The 23,260-nt window shown below is 45.8% G+C and overlaps 1 protein-coding gene across 2 annotated transcripts in view; it reads right to left on the reverse strand.

Annotated features, from left to right (window-relative positions):
• Positions 1-23,260, reverse strand: part of egfra (epidermal growth factor receptor a (erythroblastic leukemia viral (v-erb-b) oncogene homolog, avian)) — a 372,624-nt gene that overhangs the window by 119,246 nt on the left and 230,118 nt on the right. For both annotated transcript variants that reach the window (XM_072508802.1, XM_072508801.1), the window contains exons 2-5: positions 17,027-17,178; positions 10,906-11,092; positions 6,066-6,194; positions 3,410-3,478 (exon numbers count right to left, since the gene is read on the reverse strand). In XM_072508802.1, coding sequence (XP_072364903.1) covers positions 3,410-3,478; positions 6,066-6,194; positions 10,906-11,092; positions 17,027-17,178 — 537 coding nt within the window. The remainder of the gene's footprint in view (positions 1-3,409; positions 3,479-6,065; positions 6,195-10,905; positions 11,093-17,026; positions 17,179-23,260) is intronic.

Raw genomic sequence — 23,260 nt, forward strand, 5'->3', positions numbered from 1 at the left:
ATGCAGGGACCCACGTAACCATCAAGGCACCCAGTACCCGGCTAGTGATATCCATCAACAGGAAGGTCTTCCACTTCCTCAATATCCACCTGGTCTTTATCACAACAAAAACATCCTCCGTATGTGTGTTCACTTTCCTGGCAGCTACAATGACACTTTTTATTTTTCTTCCTTTGTGGCCGTTACTTGCTGGGTCAGCGTTTATTGTCCATTCCTAATTGTCCTTGAACTGAGTGGCTTACTCGGCCTTTTCAGAGTACGATGTGGAGATGCCGGTGTTGGACAGAGTACATTTAAGAGTCAACCACATTGCCGTGGGTCTAGAGTCACATGTAGGTCAGACCAGCTAAGGACAGAAGATCTCCTTATCTAAAGGGCGAAGCAGATGGGTCTTTACAACAATTGACAATGGTTTCATGGTGTTCATGAGACTTTTTATTGAAATCAAATTTCACCATCTGCCACATTAGCCTGGTTCTCTGGAATACTAGACTTCTTCATCCTCTGGCAGTACAGACTTCCCGAATCTTCACTCAAACCCTGAATGTGCAAGGATGAATCCCACAGGACAATGGATACCTGTTGAAATGTTAGCTGCCTACCCCACTGCAGGAGCTCCATATAGTGGTAGCACAACCAATGTCACCTGCCCAACAGGCCATTGTGCTTCTCAGGATGTGATGCTGGTGCTTGAACCAGTCTGGTGCTGCCCTCCCAATACCTTCCTGCAAAGGTCTCAGTCATTCTCAGTCCTCAGGCTGTCCAGAACATGACCGTACAGAGAGGTATGGATCTTCAGGGTGGTGAGATTTTGGAGGGAGACATCTCATTGGGGGATGAGTAGGAAGCAAGAGAGGTGGCGGGAGATGACAATGAATAAATGGGCAGCACGGTAGCCTTGTGGATAACACAATTGCTTCACAGCTCCAGGGTCCCAGGTTCGATTCTGGCTTGGGTCACTGTCTGTGCGGAGTCTGCACATCCTCCCCGTGTGTGCATGGGTTTCCTCCGGGTGCTCCGGTTTCCTCCCACAGTCCAAAGCTGTGCGGGTTAGGTGGATTGGCCATGATAAATTGCCCTTCGTGTCCAAAATTGCCCTTAGTGTTGGGTGGGGTTACTGGGTTATGGGGATAGGGTGGCGGTGTTGACCTTGGGTAGGGTGCTCTTTCCAAGAGCCGGTGCAGACTCGATGGGCCGAATGGCCTCCTTCTGCACTGTAAATTCTATGATAATCTATGATGATAAAGAAGCACCCCTGCTGCACAACATGGTGCCTCTTGCCAACCCCCCTCCCCTCACTCTCCGGGAATGGGACATCCCTCTGCTCTCCTCTCGCTCACATCCTCCAGCTTTTGATCCAGGTCGGTATCGATAACGAGAGTGTCTGGCCTGCCCTGGATGCGAGGCCCGTGACTCGCCTCTGACATCTCATTTCCCTCTGGTGCAGTGGTAGGTTTGAGCACACGCTGCAGCTCCACCCTTTAGGACAACCAGCAGGCTTATTAATGCTGCCATGGGATGTAAAGACAAGTCTCAAACTTCATCTGAGCCAGAGAGTCAGCAGCTGAAGATATTTACTGTGATTTAAGAAATGCTGAAACCTTCAATCTTGCAAGCTATCCATCGAACTTCATTGAGAGACTTGATCTCAGAACTTCAAAACTGTGGAGATCTTTACTTGCCTCAATATTTTCCTCCAGTTACAAATCTTCAACCTATTAGAACCCGAGCTCTGTATTAATTAATTGACCAATAATTATTGATGGACACGGTTCAGCAGGCTTAAAGTTCACTAAACGGCGCGGTTGGCGAAGTGTTTCTTTGCGTTGCAGGCTATTCAACTGCACTTTGCCATTTTCTTGGGGGAGTTCAGCGAAGAACTCCCAGTCAAGGTGAGGTGATGGTGCGAAGGAGAGTGGGCATAATGGGTTAGGATGGAGGAAGAATCCTGTAAGGGCCCAGCTGAAGGGCTATGGTGACGGCAGCGCTGCCAATGGTGCTGATCAGGTACTCAGTGAGCCGTTGGTGCTACGGTGAAGATCTGGAACCAGTTGAGGAAGTATTTTAGGATGGAGGGGATATTGGTGTTAATGCCGCTGTGTGAAAATCACGGGTTTGAACTGGGGGGGATGGATGTCCTGTATAGGAGGTGGAGAGAAGTTGGCTGGTTAAGGTGAGCAAGTTGTATCTGGAGAAAGGGTTTGCCCATCTGGATGAATTGAGGGAGAGGGTAGAGCTCCCGAGAGGGAGTGAGTTTAAGTATCCGCAGGTAAGAGACTTTGCGTAGAAGGTTTGAAAGGAGTTCCTTAGGATGCCGAGGTACACCCTGCTGGAGCGACTGTTGCTTCCGGATGTGGAAGGGGAGGGCAGAATTGGAGATATATACAAGTGACTGGGAGACCAGGGAAGTGAGTGGGTGGTGAAGATTAAGGAAAAATGGGAAGGGGAGCTAGGAGGGGAGATAAATTGGGTAGTATGGAGTGAGGCACTGCGAAGGGTAAACACAATCTCCTCGTGCGCAAGGGTGAGCCTGATAGAGTTCAAGGTCGTACACAGGGTACATATGACTCGGGAGATATGACTGGGTTCTTCCAAGGGGGGGCAGATGAGTGTGAGAGGTGTGGGCGGGGACCAGCGAATCACGCGCACATGTTCTGGGGCTGCAAACATTTGGAGAGATTTTGGGCGGGAGTGTTTGCGGCCCTAGCAAGGATAGTGGGGGAGGAGGTGGAGCTGGATCCTTTGGTGGTCTTTTTTGGGGTTTCGGAGAAGCCGGAGCTGATGGAGGGGAGGAAGGCTGATGTCATGGCCTTTGCCTCTCTGATTGCCCGGCGAGGAATCTTATTGGAGTGGTGGTCGGCAATGCCACCGGGAGTAGCAGCCTGGCGAAGTGACCTGTATGATTTCCTTTGGCTGGAAAAGATAAAATACGAGTTAAGGGATTCAATGGAGGGGTTTGAGGCAAGGTGGAGGATGTTCGTGACCGTGTTTGAGGAGTTGTTCGTCGCGAGGGGGGGAGGGGAAGAGGGTGAAAAAGGGGAAAAATTTGTACAAACTGCATAGTCGTTTGCTGAGAAACCTGTTTCCCGAATTGTTTATGTGTTGTAACCTTTTATATTCGCTTGTAGCAAAATACATTTTTGGAAAAAAAAACACATCTCTGCACGGTGTAGTGTGTAATAGCTGCGAGCTGCGTACCCAATGATTTGATTTGATTTGATTTATTATTGTCACATGTATTAGTATACAGTGAAAAGTGTTGTTTCTTGCATGCTATACAGACAACACCTACCGTACATAGGGAAGGAAGGAGAGACTTCTTCCAGCAATAAACCACAACTTGAGTGGTCCACTTTTCACATACAAAGTTGCAAATTATCATTTTGATAGCTGAAAGGTAAACACTTACATTTTTGACAGTCTTCTAACCCTGCGCCCCAGCACGCTCCACTGTGGCACTGTGCGTTACATTTTGAACCTGCCATCCAAAGAAATAATGATAATAGAACTTCACTACAAAACAAAATTAGTCCAAAAGGTCAATAATAAAAGAGTCAGTTATACTTTAGGTGATTAAAACATTAATCATCTTGCTCCCAAAATGTTGAATCAAAGTATATGTGACACAACTGAAGATGAAGGAAAAACAAAGAGTAGATTTAATTATTTTCTGGAAGTATTCAAGAGGAAACAAAACAATGTTTTTATTCAGTAATGCACAATACATGACAATATAGAGTAGGGTAGCAAAATGGTGTATTGCATTAATATTTTAACATTCTTTGTCCTGCAGCAATAAGGGTCCCGCAAGGCTGCGTACCTAGCCCCCTACCATATTCCCCATACATCTGCATGTGTGGCAAAATTTGGCTCCAACTCTATCTACAAGTTTGCTAATGACACGACCATAGTGGGCCGAATCTCAAACGATGAGTCAGAGTACAGGAGGCAGATAGAGAACCTTGTGGTGTAATGACAAAAATCTCTCCCTCAATATCAGCAAAACTAAAGAGCTGGTCATTGACTTCAGGAAGCAAAGTGTCATCCACGCCCCTGTCTGCATTAATGGTGCCGAGGTGGAGATGGTTAACAGCTTCAAATACCTAGGTGTGTACATCAACAACAATCTGTCCTGGTCCACCCATGTCAACGCTACGATCAAGAACAGCGCCTATACTTCCTCAGGAAATGAAGGAAATTCGACATGTCCACATTAACTTTTACCAATTTTTACAGATAGAATGCACCATAGAAAGCATTCTATCTGGCTGCATCACAGCGTGGTATGGCAACTGCACAGCCCAAGACCGATGTCACCCGATGTCTATGCCTATGTATTTACATTGTGTATTTATCGTCTGTCCCATGTTTTTCATGTATGGAGCGATCTGCCTGACCTATATGCAGAACAATGCTTTTCACTGTACCTTGATACAGGTGACAATAAATCTAAATCTAACTAAATTTCTCATGTAGTTGATTGGCTGTAAAAACCATACGACCATAAAACATAGGAGCAGAATTAGGTCACTCGGCCCATTGAGTCTGCTCCACCGTTCAATCATGGCTGATATTTTTCTCATCCCCATTCTCCTGCCTTCTCCCATAACCCCTGATCACCTTATTAATCAAGAACCTATCGATCTCTGACCTAAAGACACTCAGTGATTTGGCCTCCAAAAAGCCTTCTGCGGCAAAGAGTTCCACAGATTCACCACCCTCTGGCTGAAGAAATTCCTTCTCATCTCAGTTTTAAAGGATCGTCCCTTTAGTCTGAGATTGTGTCCTCTGCTTCTAGTTTTTCCTACAAGTGGAAACATCCTCTCCACGTCCACTCTATCCAGACCTCGCAGTATCCTGTAAGTTTCAATAGGATTCCCCCCTCATCATTCTAAACTCCAACGAGTACAGACCCAGAGTCCTCAACCGTTCTTCATACGACAAGCTGTTCATTCCAGGGATCATTCTTGTGAACCTGCTCTGGACCCTTTCCAAAGCCAGCACATCTTTCCTTAGATACGGGGCCCAGAACTGCTCACAATACTCCAAATGTGTTCTGACCAGAGCCTTTTTCAGCCTCAGAGGTACATCCCTGGTCTTGTATTCTAGCCCTCTCGACATGAATGCTAACATTGAATTTGCCTTCCTAACTGCTGACTGAACCTGCACGTTAACCTTAAGAGAATTGTGAACAAGGACTCCCAAGTCCCTTTGTGGTTCTGATTTCCCAAGCATTTCCCCATTTAGAAAATAGTCTATGCCTAAATTCCTCCTTCCAAAGTGCATAACCTCACACTTTTCCATTGTATTTCATCTGTCACTTCTTTGCCTACTCTCCGAGCTTGTCCAAATCCTTCTGCAGCCCCCTTGCTTCCTCAATACTACCTGTCCCTCTACAGATCTTTGTATCGTCTGCAAACTTAGCAATCGTGCCTTCAGTTCCTTCTTCCAGATCATTAATGTATATTGTGAAAAGTTGTGGTCCCAGCACAGACCCCTGAGGCACACCACTAGACACCGGCTGCCATCCTGAAGAATACCCCTTTATCCCGACTCTCTGCCTTCTGCCAGTCAGCCTCTATCCATGCCAGGATCTTACCCTTAACACCATGGGCTCTTAACATATTTAAAGCACTTTAAGACTTCCATGGTCTTTCCTTTTTAAATATTTCCACTCCTGTTCAATATCCAAAAGCCTTGCAAAGCACTGAACAAAAGGAGCACCATAGAAATAGAAATATCTGTCTCCTGTAATTCTGCAATCCGCTATGAAGAGGAAAGGCTAGCAAACAGAATTTTGACCAGTCGTAAAAAGTTACAAATAGTTATACAAATCTAATTGATTTACATATGCAAGACAAAGATATAAACTGAAACCATCTTAGAAAAGTAAAATGTATCTTTAGTTTAGTCACTGTTGATCAAGAAGTATTATTGCATGTTGCACGTTTACAACAACAGAATGAAATGAAAAGGTCACCAGAACAATGAACGGTGTGTTTCTTTACTATTTCAATCTGATTCTCAGTTTCAGGAAAGTAGGTAAAAATAAACCTTTTGCTTACAATTCTTCGTAGTGAGGTTTACTGTCAAGTTAGCCAGCCTGTTTGGTTTCAAAATGTCATCCCACTGAATGGATTGCAAGTGACAGAGCTGCGGATTAGAGGCGATTTTCACACTGCCTGTTAAAATTTCTGAAAGATAAACAAGTCATTCAAAACATGGTCACAGGAGGACCTGAAATTGTACAGTCTTCCAACCTCTTACTTGGTCCTTTTTATCCAGCCCTCTACTTCTCCAGTTTAAAGATAAATTCATTCTAATTCTGCTGGTGTTCCTGGTACAGTCGAGTTTATTGCCCGCGCCTGGTTGCCTTGAGGTGTTGATGACAGGCACTCTAATTGAGCTTCAGCCAAGCAGTTTGATGGAACTGGGTTGCTTACTAGGCCAATTAAGAGGACAGTTAAGATCCAACCATATTAATGTGGGATAGGAGTCACATATGGGCCAGGCTGGGCAAAGATAGCAAGTTCCCTTTCCGAAGGGCATTAGTGAACCAGGTGGGGTTTTTTAACAACTGAATAGGTCCATAATCACTTTCATTGGCACCAATGTTTTATTTCCAGGCTTTTTGGAAAACTGAAGTCAACTTCTCAAACTGCACTCTGTTGGATTCAAACTCTCATTCTCTTGATTATTAATCCACTAATTGCATTACGACTACATTAGCACACTCCCAAATGAGACACAGGAACAGTCATCTTCTGTTTCCTCTCCCAATGGCTATCCTTGATGTGCAAACCTGGACAATAAGTTTTAGAAGGCTATGTGATTGTTGGACACAAAGCAAAACCTGATCTATTCAAGGCCGACCATTCCAACATTTTGAGGCTTTACTCCATAGCAATCAGAGGCAGGAATGTTGGGCAATTTTCCTTCCTGTAACGCATGAGTACTGAAGCCAATTTTAATAATCACTGGCTTGGCTAATTCTAGTTAATTTAGGAAAAACATGGGGGTGGATTTTCCGCTTCCTGCTGCTGGTATCGGAGTTCCCGATCTGGCGGCGAATCGAATGTCGGGCAAAAAATGGGTTTGGGGCGTTTTGATGCTCTGGTCTTCTGCCGGTGGCAGCAGTAGGTTACACTCCCTGCACCAGCGGAAAGATGCAAATGGGTCACTTGAACCTATTTGGATCTGATTAACGAGCTGGAAGCCCGATTCTCCACCAACCCCCCCCCCCGAGATGTACCAGCCGTCTCGGCCAGGGTTCACACAAGCATGAATTGGTGCAAGTATTTTCAAGCGTGGCCCTGACGCTGTTGGTCAAGGGAGCAAGCATTTAATGTTGCTGCACCCAAAGTCCATCGGAGAGTCCAGTCTCCTCCACAATGCAAACGCTGCCCACCCCTCCCTCCAGCCCCCGCATCAGACCCCCATCAGAGACCCTCCCATCAGACCCTCATATCAGAGACCCTCACATCAGAAACCTTCATATGAGAGACCCCCATATTAGAGACCCCCTCCTTAGACTCCCATCTCAGAGCCCCCCCCCACCAGAGTTCCCCCATATCAGCGACCTCCATATCAGAGTCTTCCATGTCAGAGATCCCATATCTATAATTCGACTCCGAAGGGAGAAGTTTGTCTCCAACGTGGAGAATCCAGCCCATGATCAAATATGTAATCCTCCTGAAATATATAACTAAGCTACTTGTTGGCATAGCAGAAGAAGTCTCTCTATAAGGGTTCAAGATACATGGGGGTGATGGGCTAATTTGCCCTCAAAAGCCCCCAAAAGCCGCAAAGTTCAATGATGGAGTCGGCAAATGAGAAAAAAGTCACCCTACTACATGGGAGGGACAAAATCTGTGAGGAAGTTTCTGCCTCTCCCAAGCTGGCTATTCCAGCTTCCCCAATCACAGCTTTCCTCCCTCAGGATCTTGCTGGTCTTCAAGAGACAGAAGCTATGATTGGAGGACCAGCAAGAGGGAGAGAACTTATGATTGGAGGATCCGGATGAGTTATTCTGGCCGGTCCCGCTGCTGCCATGAAGGTGACACCATCATCAATCAGTGAACAGCATCCAGGAGGCCAAGGAGAAGAACTCGAAAATGAAAAGAGGAAGGAGAATCCACTGGTAAAAATGCTACAGCAGGCCTGGAGCAGCCATCACAGCCTTGTGGGGATGTTGAGTGAAGCACGCCTTGCACCATGCCTTCTAATTCTCAAGACTAGGGAGGTTCTGCTGCAATTGTATAAAGTATTAGTGAGGCTACACCTGGAGTATTGTGTTCAGTTTTGGTCTCCTTACTTGAGAAAGGACGTACTGGCGCTGGAGGGTGTGCAGAGGAGATTCACTAGGTTAATCCCAGAGCTGAAGGGGTTGGATTACAAGGAGAGGTTGGGTAGACTGGGACTGTACTCGTTGGAATTTAGAAGGATGAGGGGGGATCTTATAGAAACATATAAGATTATGAAGGGAATAGATAGGATAGATGCGGACAGGTTGTTTCCACTGGCGGGTGAAAGCAGAACTAGGGGGCATAGCCTCAAAATAAGGGGAAGTAGATTTAGGACTGAGTTTAGGAGGAACTTCTTCATCCAAAGGGTTGTGAATCTATGGAATTCCTTGCCCAGTGAAGCAGTAGAGGCTCCTTCATTAAATGTTTTTAAGATAAAGATAGATAGTTTTTTGAAGAATAAAGGGATTAAAGGTTATGGTGTTCGGACCGGAAAGTGGAGCTGAGTCCACAAAAGATCAGCCATGATCTCATTGAATGGTGGAGCAGGCTCGAGGGGCCAGATGGCCTACTCCTGCTCCGAGTTCTTATGTTCTTAATGTCAGTGGTAGTGTTCCATATTTAATAGATGTGAATAATCTAACAAGAATCATTTTCCTAACTCAAAGCTGAAATCAGAAACATATTGCATTGTCTCAAAGTTGCCCTTTTTCTTGTTTCAGATCCCATACTGGTAGCTTGTGTGCTGTGCATTGTTTTCTTGTTCAGAGAATGTCTGCCCAGAAGGACATCATCAGCACTGAAAGATTGATGCAAGTATAGAAGGTAAACATGGTATGTTCGAACAGTTGGAACTGAACTGAAATTAGAACATAGAACATACAGTGCAGAAACTGAGTCCAAAGATGTGCGGGTTAGGTGGATTGGCCATGATAAATTGCCCCTTAGTGTCCAGGGGTGTGCAGGTTAGGTTATGGGGTTACAGGGATGGGACGGGGTGGATGACAGAGTGCACATGAGTGAAGTGCTCATTCAAAGGGTTTGTGCAGACTTGATGGGTTGAATGGCCTCCTTCTGCACTGTACGGTTCCTATGAACACTACCTTGCAGAAGAATGGGAACAGCTGAACACTTTAGATAAACTGCTGATTCGGGCGTTGTTTTTTTATAAAAAAGACGAGTCAGCTGCCTGTATAAAGTTTCTGGGGGCGATTCTCCGATATTGAGGCCAAGTGTTCGCGCTGTTGTGAACGCCGTCGCGTTTCACAATGGCGCAAACAGGGTCCGGACTCGACCTATTCTGGCCCCCACAGGTTCACGCTGCTCCAGCGTCCTTATGTGGCGCCAAATGGGCACCGCGCCAACCCGCGCTTGCGCAGTTGGGGCAGCCCAATCCTGCGCATGTGCAGTTGGGCCGCGCCATCCTGCGTATGTGCGGGAAACGTCTTACGCACGCCGGCCCCTCACCAACATGGAGCCGGTGTTCTGGGGCCATGCGCAGATGGAGGCAGGCTTTTGGGGGGGGGGGGGGGGGGGGCCGGCCCGCCAATCGGTGGGCTCCGATCGCAGACCAGACCCCATCGGAGGCCACCCCAGTGAAGGAGTCCCCCTCCCCCCCCCCCACAGGCCGCCCCCCCCAGCGTTCCCGCAGAGTTCCCGCCGGCAGCGACCAGGGGTGGACGCTGCCGGCGGGTACCTGTCGTGTCGTAGCGGCCGCTCGGCCCATTTGGGCCGGAGAATCGTCGCTCGCCGGTTCTCCAAGTGGCCCGGTGCGAATCGCGCGCCGCTGGTTTCCGGGGGGGGGTTGGCAGAATCGCGTGCGGGGGTCGGGGCGGCGTGGTGTGATTCGCGCGGCACCCCGGCGATTCTCCCAGCCGGCGTGTGGGGGGGGGGGGGGAGGATAGCGCCCTCTATCTCAGTCATTTAGGCAACATTATTTTACAGCGATGGACTATAGTGTTCCAGTATTAGTTGAAAATCCACTTAAATGTTTCTGGAATATCCTGTTAGATCACTAAATATACATTTTTTCACTAACAAATTACTGTAGCGTGCTATAATAAAAATATGACACAACTTAAATGAAGTGCTGCTACAATGTATATGTAACAATACAGATAACTTTATTTTTCTTGTTTCCCAATGGAGTCTGCTTGTTGACTATCCTTGGTTGACGGTGGGATGAAGACCCGTTCCCAGGGCTCTACCAATGTGGCACAGTAGCCAGTTGCTTAGGTGACTGGCTCTCTAAGTTCCCTTACCCCTTTTCCTCTAATCAGGACTGCCCTGAATCACAGCCGAGATCTAGAATTCACTGTGTGGATAACTGGAGGTGCACACTTGTGTTCTTCCATGTCAAAGCAAAAACCTTCCATCTCTACCACCTAGAAGAGTAAGGACAGTGTGCACACACCACCAACTGCAGGTTCTTCTCCAAGTCACATAGCATCCTGACTCGGAAACATATCCAATATTATCGCTGGGTCAAAATCCTGGAATTCCCAACCTAACGTCACTGTGGCTGCATCGACACTGCATTGATTCAAAAAGGCAGCTCACCCCGACCTTCACGATGTCAGTTAGGGACAGGAAACTTTTAAAAAATGACGCTTGGTTTAAAACACTTCATAATTTTTGCATTGATAAAACACATCAAACTAACCTGTAAGATTACTTAAAGGCAACTCATTAAGCCCGATCCTTTTCTCCCGATTATAGTTTAACAAAATAACTAGAGCAAATGTGTCTTCGTAAAGCTGGTGACCACGGATGATCCTAAGATTCTCCAGTGGGATCCTTGAAATTTCGTTGAGGCCTATGAGGACGTAACCTGAAACTTCCCGAATACTCTGAAAATCAACAGAACACACTTAATGCATTATATGCTCTGAAAATCAGATATTAAAGGATCTCTGAAAAAACATATGTTACAAAAAGCTACAAGAGAGGTACAAATTATAAATGTGGAACATTAATGCAGGCTTGCAGTTGTCAATTTCTCTCTTCTAATTTCCCTCTTCTAAATTCCTGCCTGGCTCTCCTACAGACAAAGATTCCTTGCGCAGGTACTGTTCACTAGGCACCAGTCACCCTTCAGTACCTCACTCAAGTTCCCAAGGATTTCTTTGCGTCTACCGAAGGCAATGCAGAGCGTATGATACTACAAGAGTACAGACTGTAATGTGAATCCAATAAATGCAGAATGGAATCAAAGGAAAATGTTAGACAGGGTCAGATGATGAATGGAGGAGATCATTAATATGGGGACGAAGCATAGAGATAGAGAGGCAGAGCGCCAGGGAACTTATGACTTAATGGATTCAGAGCCCTGCCGAAAATTAAATGACTGTTGGGTACTCTGTATCAGAAGGGCACCTGATACGTTCCCTATTGACTCTTCAGGTGGTGGAACAGGAAACACCACCATCCAACAAGTCCTGCCTGAGGCAAATTACTACCTTAGTGACATTCAATTTTAGAAAAGTAGAATGTGAGAGGATGAAGGGTGGGCTCAGACTCCTGGCCTGGTCAGTGCTGTTCACTAGTTCAAACTAGGGCTGGGTAGGCAGCATGGTGGCCCAGTGGGTTAGCCCTGCAGCCTCACGGCGCCGAGGTCACAGGTTCGATCCCGGCTCTGGGTCACTGTCCGTGTAGAGTTCGCACATTCTCCCCGTGTTTGCGTGAGTTTCGCCCCCACAACCCAAAGATGTGCAGGCTAGGTGGATTGGCCACTCTAAATTGCCCCTTAATTGGAAAAAAATTAATTGGGTACACTAAATTTATTTAAAAAAACTAGGTCTGGGATTTCCCAGCCCCGCTCACCACCAGGAACTCCTGGTCCCACCAAAAATCAATGGACTTCTGGCTGGTCCGTTGCATCCCCTGCAGTGGGTCCCACCATGGAGATGCTGGAAAATCCCATCCTAGGAAAGTGAGTTAAGAAATATCAGACACCGAATACACAACAATTTGGAAAAAAGGTAATTGGGGAAAATATAATTGCAAGCAACAGTAGCTGTAAGGTTGGGAATTAGGACAAAACTGTTTTTCGTCAAGCACAAAATTACTGGTCATACTCGCTCAATGCCCCAAGTTAAGGAGGTTGAGGAAGTGTGAGTTACAACTGGAAACACTGTTAGAATTGCAGGGGATACTAAAGGAAATATCCAGCATTTACAAGAACCAGCTAAAAATGGAAATGGAGAAAATTATTAGTAAGAGATAGAAATGCAATCTGTGGCCAGTACTGATAGGTTGGGGGCATTCAAACGAGAGCAATGAAGCAGGCCGAGATGGATCATTTTAAAAAAAATCTTCCTTGAGGCCTGAACGTCGCTGGCTAGGTCAGCATTTTATTGCCCATCCCTAATTGACCTGAGAAGGTGGTGGTGAGCTGCTTTCTTGAACTGCCACAGTCCATGTGGTTTAGGCACACCTACCGTGATGTTTGGGGGGGGGGTTCCAGGATTTTCGCCCAGCAACAGTGGAGAAATGGCAATATATTTCCAAGTCAACATGGTGCGTGACTTGTAAGGAAATTTGCAGGTGATGGTATTCCCATGTGTCTGCTGCCCTTGCCTTTCTAGATGGTAGAGGTCATGTATTGGGAAGATGCCGTTGAAGGAGCCTTGGTAAGTTGCTGCAGGGCATCTTGTAGATGGTACCCACTGTGTGACTGTGTGTCGGTGGTGGAGTGCGTGGATGTTGAAGGTAGTGGATGTGGTGCCAATCGAGGTGCTTGCTTTGCTCTGGATGGTGTTGAGTTCATTGAATGTTGATGAGGCTGCACTCATCCAGGCAAATGAAGAGTATTCTATCACACTCCCAATGTGTGACTTATAGTTGGAGGACAGGCTTTGGAAAGCCACGAGGTGAATTACTCTCTGCAGAATTTGCAGTCTCTGATCCGATGATGTAGCCGCAGAAGTTATATGGCTGGTCCAGTTCAGTTCCAGGTTAATAATAATCTTTATTAGTGTCACAAGTAGGCTTAGTGCAATGAAGTTACTGTGAAAAGCCCCTAGTCGCCACACTCCAGCACCTTTTCGGGTACACTGAGGGAGAATTCAGAATGTCCAATTCACCTAACAAGCACGTCTTTCAGGGCTTGTGGGAGGAAACCGGAGCACTTGGAGGAAGTCCACGCAGACACGGGGGAGAATGTGCAAGCTCCGCACAGACGGTGACCCAAACCGGGAATCGATCCCGGGTCCCTGGTGCTGTAAAGCAACAGTGCTAACCACTGTGCTACCGTGCCGTCCATGGTAACTACCAGGATAGTGGGGGATTCAGTGATGATAATGACATTGAATCTCAAGGGGAGATCACTGGATTCTCTCTTGTTGGAGATGGTCAATACCTGGCATTTGTATGGTGTAAATGTTACTTACTGCCGATGAGACCAGGCATGAATGTTGTCATGTCTTGCTGCATTTGGATATGGATTGCTTCAGCACCTGAGGAGTTGCGAATGGTGAACCCTGTGCAATTATCAGTGAACATCTCTACTTCTGACCTTTTGCTGGAGGGAAGGTTATGGGTGAAACAGCTGAGGATGGTTGGGCCTAGGACAGTACCCTGAGGAACTCCTCTAGTGCTGTCCTGCAATCTGTCAATTTCTCAAAGGCTTTGACATGTGCCACACAAAACAGTTACCCAAATAGGATGGTGTACAATAGGAGGCCAGTTACTGATGTGGACTGAAACGTCAATGATTAGAATCAGAACAGCACTGATGTGGTGGAGTACTGCAGAAATTGCTGCCCACACCAGTACTATTTACTTATTTAGCTAATTTAATGTTTTGAACTGACCTGTACAAATTTAGCAGAAGGGGTCAGAAATAGAATTGTGGTAAACCAAATAACATTTGCTGAGTGCTCTAGGGAGATGCTGAGTGTGCCAAGCAGTTAGCTCAATGAGTAGAAAAGGTATTTACTGGGCTAAATGCAAAGCCAAGAGAAGGAAATAATTAGTGGGAAAATAACTGGCTCCAGGATTCAGGGAGAAAGTCCTGAAGGGTGTCGTATTTCAACATTTCTGCCTATTTTCCATGGAAGACTTGGAGTAATTTATATTAAAATTACATTTAGTTAACATGATTACAACCACTTCACTCAACTACAAGGGAATGTGGATTAGAACTAAACAGGAAAACTGATAAAGTAATATCTTCCATATCCAACTTCAGTCTGAGGTGGTGGAAGTTTACTTAAACATTGCACACCTTGGGTGAGGACTGCCAGTGTCTGGAACAGCCCATGGGAGCTAGTAAGAATGCCAAACCTTTCATTTAAGTTCAGGTCCCACCAGTTGCAGTCAATTCTCTAGTCTAAAGCTTCCAGTTAACCTGCCACCATGTACAGTGATTGCAATGCGTGTTACAGCATTATGATGAAGTGAGGGGTGTTCCAGGTGGTGTTTTATAAAATATTTGCGGGGTGGGGTGGGGGACCTCAGGCCATTGCTGGTGAGGGCATACAATGAGGCTAGGGAGAGGGTGAAACACCCCCCTACACTATCGCAGGCGTCCATCTCCCTGATATTGAAAATGAACAAGGATCCAGAGCAGAATGGATTGTACCCCCCCCCCCCCCCGCAAACATTTTATAAAACACCACCTGGAACCCATCTGGGACAGGGCCTTCCCTGCCTGCATCGCCCCCATACTCTCTATCACCTCCCTGCATGCCGGGGTGATAGGTGAGGACCAAATAGGGTCTGTGAAACGGAGACAGTTGTTGGCACACATGAAGAGGCTGCTTAATGTGATTATGATGGCTCCGGAGGGGCAGGACGTGGAGGTGGTAGTCGCGATGGACACGAAGAAGGATTTTGACCAAGTGAAATGGGAATCTTTGTGAGAGGTGCTGGGGCAGTTTGGGTTCAGGCAGGGGTTTGTGGACTGGGTCCGATTGCTGTACAAAGCACCGGTCATAAGTCTGTGGATGAACTGGGTGAATTTGGGATATTTCGGGCTTCATCATGGGACAAGGCAGGGGTGCCTGCTCTCCCCTTTGCTGTTTGCCTTGGCTAAAGAGCAATTGGCAATGGCACTTAGAGCGTTGAGGGATTGGAAAGGGATTGTGCAGGGGGTGTTGAGCACAGGGTTTCGCTGTACGCGGATGACTTGTTATATATTTCAGTCCCATTGGGGGGCATTGGGGAATTCTGGGGATTTTGGCCGGTTCTTTGGGTACAAGTTAAACATGGGGAAGAGTGAAGTGTTCCCGATTGAGGCTAGAGGGCAGGAGAGGAAGTTACGGGAGTTGCCGTTCAAGGTAGTGTTGGCAAGTTTTAGATACCTGGACATCCAGGTTATGCGGGGTTGGGCACAAGTTAAATTTGACTCGGCTGGTGGAGCAGATGAAGGGGGATGTATTGCTACTGTCGCTAGCCGACAATAAAAACCACGGTGCTGCCAAGGTTGCTGTTCGTATTTCAGAACCTCCCAATCTTTGTCCCGAGGTCATTCTTTACAAAGGTTAACGCGCTGATCTCTGGCTTGTATGAGCAGGGTCAAAAAGGCTTTCCTGGAGTGGGACGAGGAGGAGGGGCGGTGGGCGGGGGCGTTGCCGAATATAATGAACTACAACTGGGTGGCGAACATCGGCATGGTTAGGAAAAGGGTAATGCGGAAAGGGTTGGCATGGGGCAGATGGAGGCGGCTTCTTGTAGGGGAACGGGCTTAAGGGCATTGTTAACAACAGCACCTCTGCCGTTCTCGCCGGTTTCAAAGGTGGCGGCAGGAAGAGATTGAGCGATTTGAGCAAATGGGGAGGGGTGAAGGGGTGGTAAGAAGGTTAAAATGGGGAAGGCAGGAGGGCGGGGCCGAGAGTGGGGAGCGAGCGTTGGTCATTTATAATTTGTAGCATTTTGCTTCGGCTTCAGTGTTTTTTATGAAAATGCTTTTTAAAATTGTTACAGAAACCAGAGGCATGAGGTAAAAATGAGCCCTAAAATATTAGATAACTAAGACCTTTTTTTAAGTGGACTACGCAGGAAAAGTATACACAGTTTCCAATGGTGACAAATAACACTGGATTAATTTATCACTCTATAATTTCAATTGGTGATTCCGATAAACATTGGTTACATTATGATATAAATTATTTGGATTGATGATTCAGAACATGGCAGTGAACAGATATCCTCTTAACAAAAACATTTATTAAAAAACAACATCTGTTCAAACTTTGATTAATTCGAAGGCATTCTGTGGGGTTTACATCGATAAACAGGTGGCCGTCATTGGGTTCATCTTCCCACTGTATTCAGTGTAGCCAACATGTGTCATTGAGTCATAGAGGTTTACAGCACAGAAGAGGCCCTTTGGTCCATCATGTTGGTGCCAGTTCAAAACAACCACCTACCCAATTCCTTTTCTGGATTGTGCAGCCAATTTCTTCAGCAATGCGATAAGACATTTTTGAAACATTTTTGATTTGAACTGTGCCAATTAAGGGGAAAAGAGGAAGAGAGAAAAAGAGAGAGAGAGAGAGAGGTCAAGTGAAAGAGAATGTGAACAAAGAGAGCATGTGAGAGAAAGGGAAAACAAAGGGATGGGAAAAAACATGGGCTGGATTCTCCGCTGTTGGGATTCTCCGTTGCGCCGGAAAACTGGAGGTGGCGGGATGGAGAATTCCACCCCATGTGTCGTGGAACAGGCAAGTACGTAAGACATGACAGGCATGTACACCACTTCTGCTGCTGAAATACATGACTGCTCTCAGCCTTGATTATGAAGAACATAAATTAAATTAAATATAAATACAAAATAGTACCTGAAGGAAGGACACATTATGGTATGGTTGTACGAAGGTTATCTCTAGATTGCCCATCACGACTTCACAACCATTGTACGTTCGGTAAAGAATGTTGTAATGTTCATCCACAGATGACAACAAACTTAATTTGTTTTCAGTGCCTGAACAAACTGCAATAGTAAAAGAGAAACAAAAATAAGGAAACAAATACTTATGCATTTGAACAAGTATTATGCTGAAACAAATTTATCGCAATCTATTCCAATCCAATCCAATTGTATCTGGAAAAAGCAACTTACTTCATGTCATTTGATTTTATTGAAAACAGCTCTTATTTGAGCTGAAGTTGCAGAGAAATTTATGGAAAATAACAGGATATCTGGGAGGGCGATAACTGGGTGTGATATTACTGAATTATGGTAATGACCCTCACTAACCACACTCCAACAGATTGGGCGCAATCCAATGGCCACGCTATGCTGGAAACCGCTGTGCAGCATGGTCTTGAAAGCCAGAGGACCCTGCTCCTAGGATCTACCCTGCTCGCAACGCTTTGCGAGATCCATCGCGAGACATTGTGATGTAAATCCTGCCCATTGTGGCTCCTGCCTACTGGGAAAATCGCGCCCATCAATTCAATATCAGCATCTCACTGTCATTGTGTGTAAACAAATACTTATGAAGTTGGAGGAAATCTTGGATCTTGTTGCTAAAATATGTTAAAGCTGAGCATTTCAGCCAAGTATTTTATTTTGTTAAACTTTTTGGATTCAATATAATGGCACACAATTGTTTAGACAATACAATTCTTGACAGCAAAAGCTGGAGAATTTAAAAAAATGTTAGATCAGTGAATGTCAGGTCCATGACAAACATACAGAACAAAGAACATAATATACATTGATTGAAGTTCAAAACCAGATTTTTTGATTTTTTAAATGGTAAAAGAGTTCCAAACTGGAATAGTCAGTACATTGTTCAGACAATTCCAAGGACGCAGCATGTCAATCATGTGGCAGAGATGCAAAGGTGATTGTGCTTTGCAAGACACTAAATCCAGTGACAGGTAAGGCCTGACACCAGAAACAACTGGACTAAGAACCTGTGGAATGGGGTGTTCCACTCCACTTTGTGGTCAGTTCAGGTCTTCATAACTGATTACAGGTTTAAATAACCATAATAGCAAATTGCGTTTATATAGAGCCTTTAATGTAGTAAAATATCCCAAGGTGCTTCACAGGGGTATGATACTGACACTATTAGGTCAGAAAATCTTGTACAAAGAGGTTTTGAGAAGTGTCTCAATGGAGGAAAGCAAATTGGCAAGGGTGAATGGTGTAGGGAGGAAATTCCAGATTTTAGGACCTAGGCAACTGAAGGCTTGGCACTAATGGTGCAACGATTAAATCAAGACTAAGGTGACACAATTTCAGGTTTGCACTGAGGCTGAACATACAAAGAGAAAATGGAGCAATTGGATGCATTTATAATGCAACTCAGGCTCTCAAATCAGTAGCTGTGGTTGGGTTCCAGCCAAGGGGAACATAGTTTACATTGTTCGGCTCCTGCCAATGCTAGAACTTCAGGTGCCCTGTTTAGAATGTTTTGGACGTGTCTGTATACATGCATCCCTGCGCAGAGCTGTCTCTTAAATGTTAGAGACTGATTTTCTTTAAGAGAAAAGGAAGTGGTGAATATCTCACCCTCTTAGGAAGATCCAATAGCTTTGCAAACCGGGTTTCGTACTGCACTGCATGCGGTATCAGGAGGAAGTAGTGCAAGAAAACCGCTTGCAGGGGATTTCAAGCTGGGGTCAGCTTGGTTGTGGGAACATCCTAATGTTCAATTAGAATTAATTCTGTGCAATTTATTTTTAAAGTGCCTTTCCAGTTCGGAATAGAATAGTATTGTAATTATCAACTCTTCAGTCTGCGGTTTACTTCGCATTTACGCTCAGATACACCAGTAGTCAAGTCACAAACACATAACCACTGCAAAATTCGAGTATTATGTGCTTAACTACAATACGCTTAAATTTCATTGATCTTTTCTGTCCAACTGTCAAACTTTCGATCTGCACAAATCTCGGCCCAGAAAACTCAACTCGCCTCTGCCTCTCAATAACCTCCAGAGATGCTTTAAAAAAAATTCTCCCGAACTTGATTTCTAACTTTTGTTTTGTCTATGGCAGTGGTTCCCAACCTTTTCCTTTATGTGGTTCATAGATTGTCATCAAAAGCTTTTGCGGACCACAACTTACGCAAGCCATTTTAAACACTGGGCACGACCCACGAGCCGCGATGCCCTCTCTCTTGAGTGCGGTGCAGCCAGTGAATGCCATGGTGTCATTGAATAGCAGTGGGAAGTCCCTGGAAAACCCACCACAATGAAGGCCGCGATTCTCTAAGTTCATTTGTGGCGGGTTTTTCAGGGAGTTCCCGCCAGCTCTGCCGGCAAGTTCCCCACTGATATTCAATGACACTTAGGACTGGATTCTTCTGCCCCGCCCGCCGCAAGATCGCCACGGGCGAGACGCGGACAATGGAAATGTCTATTGACCTCGGATAGGATTCTCTGACCTCCACGCGTGCGCAGCCGGAGAATTCAGTCTTTCGTCATTTTTTGGGCCCTGGGGAGTTTCTCACCAGTTTGGCCCACACTTAGAATTTTTTTTAGCACTGGGGAGCTGAGTTCAGAGATCAGGCTGCTATTTTGAAAGGGTGCCCCGATCTCTAGGTGAGCTGATAGGACCCCACACACCCTACCCATGGGCAATGTGACCACCCCCCCCACACACATGGACACTACCCCACACCCCCCAAGTAAGGATGCCCCGCTATGGGGTCCCTGGGGTCCCCTCTTTTCAGGTCCCCACTAGTCCCCTTACAGCACCCCTTCCCTTCCAGGACTGCCACCCATCACCCCCCAACTTCCCGGAGGCCCCTACTTAGCTGCCCTGCACTCTCCCACCCTTCAAACCCCCTGCATTTCAATTGCAAGGCCCCCTCACCCCCTGGCCCTTGGCAGTGCAACCCAGGCACTCAGACACCCTTGCACTGCCACCCTGGCACCCAGGCAGCTCTCCTGCTGGCTTGGCAGTGTCATCTGGGCAGTGCCAAGGTGCCCACGTTCCAGGGGGAGACCCAGGGAGCCACCCTGGACTGACCCTGACCACCCTGGCATCTCCGGTGGGGCAAGAGGCCCCCGTTCTGCCTGGCCCATGTTTGTGTGGACCAGCACTGATGGGCGCCCGGCTGCAGCCACCCTGGGAAGGCCGGAGAATTGAAGGAGGCCAGTGGATTCTGGCGGGGAGGTCCTAAGTAGGTCTACTACCTACTTCCGCGAGCATAATTCGGTTCTCCCATTTGGGGCTGAGCTCCGACTCCGCCGTCTCGCGGGAATTCGGGAAAATTCGCGAGGCATGGACCCTGTCAGGAGGCTCGCTGCAGGCCTCTCCCGGTATTCTCCGGTCGTGTTGTGCTCTCGCTTGTGAAAATGAAAAATGAAATGAAAATCGCTCATTGTCACGAGTAGGCTTCAATGAAGTTACTGTGAAAAGCCCCTAGTCGCCACATTCCGGCGACTATGTTCGGGGAGGCTGGTACAGGAATTGAACCGTGCTGCTGGCCTGCCTTGGTCTGCTTTAAAAGCCAGCGATTTAGCCCAGTGAGCTAAACCAGCAACGCAGCCAGAGAATCACGCCCATAGTCTACAGCTGACGGGAGTCAAACTTATATACCAACGGCCATTAAAAACTCTGCCATTTCTAATACTCACACTCACAAATACGTTGCAGATATTACACAAGGATGTTGTGAAGCAAATTACATTGCGAATAATGTAATGTTTATTATGATAAATGAAAGGTACTCCTAATTATAGATTTTTTTCCCATGGATCACCTGTAGTACTCTCACAGACCACAGGTGGCGAACCATGGTCTATGGCATATGTACATGTCACATTAAATACAGAAAATGCTTCCTTGATTGCAGGTTCTTAAACAAGGTGTTCCTTATGTGCAGGCATGATGATTAAATGAGATGTAACTTACATTTTAAAGAAGTATATTAAACGTGGGTTTGATGCTCCATTGTACACTGTTTGTCTTTGTAGTTTTATGCTCACTTTAGTTCTGGACCTAATCTATAGAGGTTAGGAGAATAATTGACACTAGAGGCAAAATTGACTGCATTTTAGGGTCTAACTTGTATGTGTTGTGTCCAAAATGAAAATTACAGGCTTTCATTGTAACAACAACCACACATACAGACTGCAAGGAGAAAGGAACTTAAGTAACTTGAGGAAGGCAGCAGTAAGAGAACAGAGGTTTATTTAACTATATACAATATTCTGCATGAGGCAGCATCTCGCTTCCAGTACAGACCTTGCTGGAAGAACTAATCACACCAGGCCCTGCTATGGGCCAGTTTTTATGTTTGTTCATAACAAGCTCCAGCTGGGTGGCCTCCGTACCCTCTCTGGGAAGCTCGTACTCCACAAGTCCTACGAGGAGATCAACAATGGTTTCCCCATGCTCCTCATGGGGGTTATAACAGGAACAAAGGTTAACTTAATCACTATACTTTGATGCTAAGTATTTGCAATTCAATTTATAAATGTTTGATAAGAAGCAAGTATTAGAACATATACATAGAACATAGAACATATAGTGCAGAAGGAGGGCATTCGGCCCATCGAGTCTGCACCGTCCCACTTAAACCCTCACTATATTAAATAATACAGTTTCTTTCTCACAAAGATTAATTTATTCACAATGAATCTAGTTACTTTGCATACTGGCTTAAGTGCAGAACATTTAAATTTACTATTGAGATGTTAAACTTTCAGTAAATTTGACAAAGGTTTTTCAATTGCCCTCGTTAGAGAGAGGAGAGATTGGAAGGAGGGTTAAAAAGTTAGCCTTAGGCACCGTTCCTGATTTCCATCTATGAAAGGAACGTCAGACGAAGACAGAAGCGGACTCAACTATGATATACTTGACAGATGACTATTGTTGACACACAAGTGTCTGGTGAGCTGATATAAATTGCCCCTGGCCCGAGGTGTCCAAAGACTGTCAGTGCCTGTGGAACCATTCACCAGTATCGGTTGTTAACTTCAGGAACAGGGAGAAGTTGAAGGAGAAAGTTAAGGTTCTACGGTTACCTGCTGTATCACCTTTAAAAGATCTATAACTTCCTGATACCAGTGCTTTGCAGCTGGGACATTATGAAATCTTGTCTGAGGGTTGCACAAGCTTCAGACGCAATTATTGGTTGTACATCATCAGTCTGCCTGGAACACCTTGGGCAATAGTCCAACACTACCACGTCTGAAAGAGTAGCTGTTATTTATTTTCCAACAGCACACACTAGAGGTCAATCTTCAACTCATTAAACATCTTGTAGCAATAGAAAGGATGCAACATGCATTTTAAGTTAGTAAAATTGCCACAACCTTTTGAAGGGGCGAGTTGGTGATTCAACCTGAGGATCATCATACCTCAGGCAAGGGGCAAGGTTGAGAAGGTGGAGCCTTCATGAAAAACCCCAGCCGGTTTGGGAATAGAACTCCCGCTGTTGGCTTTACTCTACATCACAACCAACTGTCCAGCTAACTGAGCTAAACTATTCCCCCAAACACACGCACTGTACAAAGTTATCAAATAGGTGTCACGCATTCACATGATCAGGTTTGTCAGCTGAGGAGTGCGTAATGGCAGCTTTTCAAGCAATTACGTTTGTTCCTTTTAAATAAAGTAAGATTTGTATCGGAGTGGATAATAGATTATAGATAGTCCAAAATGAGTCTTATTTTGTTCATTCTTATACCCATTCGTAACAATTTTTTCTCATTTTTCTTGATTTTAAAGTGTGAGGATTGGTCTAAGGACTGGTTCATGAAGCATTCCTGTGAAGATGCTATCACAAACAGACACATACACCTCTGATAAAAGTGGTTAAATGGATTTCCCTCCACCAATAGCTCATTATTGTTATGAACAGATTAGGAGGGGATGAACTGCCTCCATTCTTTGCCCCACTCCTGGATTGGTTATGATACACTATCAATAATACACGATGAGTTGATAAACGTAACTGAGGCTTTAATACACGAAACAGCAAGCCTCCTGCCTCTGGACCCAAACTGGGTCCGGAGGCAGGGACTTGCCACTTTTATACAGAAGCCCCGAGGGAGGAGCCACAGGCGGAGCCAGCCTGGACAAGCCCAGGCATGTATGATACAGAA

The sequence above is a fragment of the Scyliorhinus torazame genome, chromosome 6 (assembly GCF_047496885.1).
Source record: "Scyliorhinus torazame isolate Kashiwa2021f chromosome 6, sScyTor2.1, whole genome shotgun sequence".
Taxonomy (NCBI): Eukaryota; Metazoa; Chordata; class Chondrichthyes; order Carcharhiniformes; family Scyliorhinidae; genus Scyliorhinus; species Scyliorhinus torazame.